The 1,854-nt window shown below is 33.8% G+C and overlaps 1 protein-coding gene across 1 annotated transcript; it reads right to left on the bottom strand.

Annotated features, from left to right (window-relative positions):
* Positions 1 to 956: 956 nt before the first annotated feature.
* On the bottom strand, positions 957 to 1,361 carry LOC110710906 (uncharacterized mitochondrial protein AtMg00820-like). Its single transcript, XM_021889250.1, has one exon. The coding sequence runs from the start codon at positions 1,359 to 1,361 to the stop codon at positions 957 to 959; it is 405 nt and encodes a 134-aa protein (XP_021744942.1).
* Between the last annotated feature and the right edge of the window lie 493 nt (positions 1,362 to 1,854).

Genomic DNA, 1,854 nt, shown 5'->3' on the forward strand with positions numbered 1-1,854 from the left:
TCAAATAAAATACCAAGATCTCTAACATGTTGCTTTATCCATAACATTTGAGAATAACAAGCTGCTGCAGCTACATATTCAGCTTCAGCTGTAGACAAAGCAATTGTGTTTTGCTTCTTGGAACCCCATGAAACTAAACAAGGTCCTAGAAACTGTGCCATACCTAAAGTGCTTTTTCAATTAACCAAATCACCTAAATAATTAGCGTCAGTAAAGCCATTTAAATCAAATGAGTCATTTCTAGGATAGAAGAGACCCAGGTCATTAGTTCTTTTCAAGTAACGAACGATTCTCTTTACTGCTTTTACGTGAGATTCCTGTGGATTAGCTTGGAACCTGGCACATAAACCTACACTAAAAGATAAATCAGGTGTACTAGCTGTTAAGTAAAGTAGAGGAACAATCATACCTTGATACATAGTATGATCTATGCATGTTCCAGATGGATCTTCATCCAGTCTTAGCTATACCCATAGGAGTTCGATAGGATTTTGCATTATCAAGCTTGTTATTCTTAACCAATTTCTTAATAAACTTCTGTTGATGGATATGATACCTTCCTCAGTTTACTTGATTTGCAAATCAAGAAAGAAATTTAATTCTCCCATCAAGCTCATCTCAAATTTTCCACTCATACGGTTAGCAAAATACTTACATAGAGATTCATTTGTTCCACCAAATAATATATCATCAACATAAATTTATACAACTAAGATATCAACTCTATTTTATTTTAAAAACAATGTTTTATCAATTTTACCACTAATAAAATCATTCTTCGAAACGAACCTAAAAAATCTTTCATACCATGCTCTGGGATCTTGGATGAGTCCATAAAGGGTTTTGTCAAGCTTGTAAACATGGTCTAGAAACTCTAGATTTTCAAATATAGGAGGTTGTTCCACATAGACGTCTTCTTTCAGTTAACCGTTCAAAAATGCACATTTTACGTCCATCTAGTACAACCTAAATTCCATATAAGCAGCAAAAACAATAAGTAAGCGAATAACCTCTAACCTGGCTAATGGTGCAAATGTTTCTTCATAGTCAATTCCTTCATATTGCCTAAAATATTGTACAACCAGTCTTGCTGTGTTTCTGACAATAATACCATGCTCACCTTGTTTGTTCCTAAATACCCATTTCAGTCCAATTGTCTTTTGATCAACAGGTCTAGGTTCCAAATGCCAAACTTCATTTCTTTCAAACTCATTTAGCTCATCTTGCATAGCATTAATCCAGTAAGCATCAGTTAAAGCTTCAACATAGTTCTTAGGTTCCATGGAGGATAGAAAAGCATAGAATGCATAGAAGTTCCTGAGCTGAGATCTAGTTTGGGTTCCTTTAGTGATATCACTCATGATTGCATCAAAAGGATGTAATTTTGTATGCTTCCAAGACTTTAGTGTGAAGTCCTAGATTGGATACAATCTTTATTAATTATTGTTGATTGGTACTTCAGTTGGAACCTCATCTTGTGATTCAGCCTTGACTTCTTCTAGAACTTCTGGTTGCCTTTAATATTTGTTGTGAACTGGAGTTCCTTATGAATATTTTGTTGATTGCTCTTCATTTGCATCATTGCTCAACTCACATTCCTTTTCAGTATGCTTCTTCTGCAATGATGTTGATTCTTCATTTGGATCATACTTTTGTACAAGTCCTATTTCAAAATCATCATCATCATCCTATACATCAATTAATTGTTCAGTTTCATTAAAAATTACATGTACAGACTCTTTAACACACATTGTTCTTTTATTAGAAACTCTATATGCTTTACTATTTGAGGCATATTTAAAGAATATTGCCTCATCACTTTGTTCATCAAACTTTCCCAAGTTTCTTTTACCA

This window comes from Chenopodium quinoa, unplaced genomic scaffold, assembly GCF_001683475.1.
Source record: "Chenopodium quinoa cultivar QQ74 unplaced genomic scaffold, ASM168347v1, whole genome shotgun sequence".
In the NCBI taxonomy this organism is placed as follows: Eukaryota; Viridiplantae; Streptophyta; class Magnoliopsida; order Caryophyllales; family Amaranthaceae; genus Chenopodium; species Chenopodium quinoa.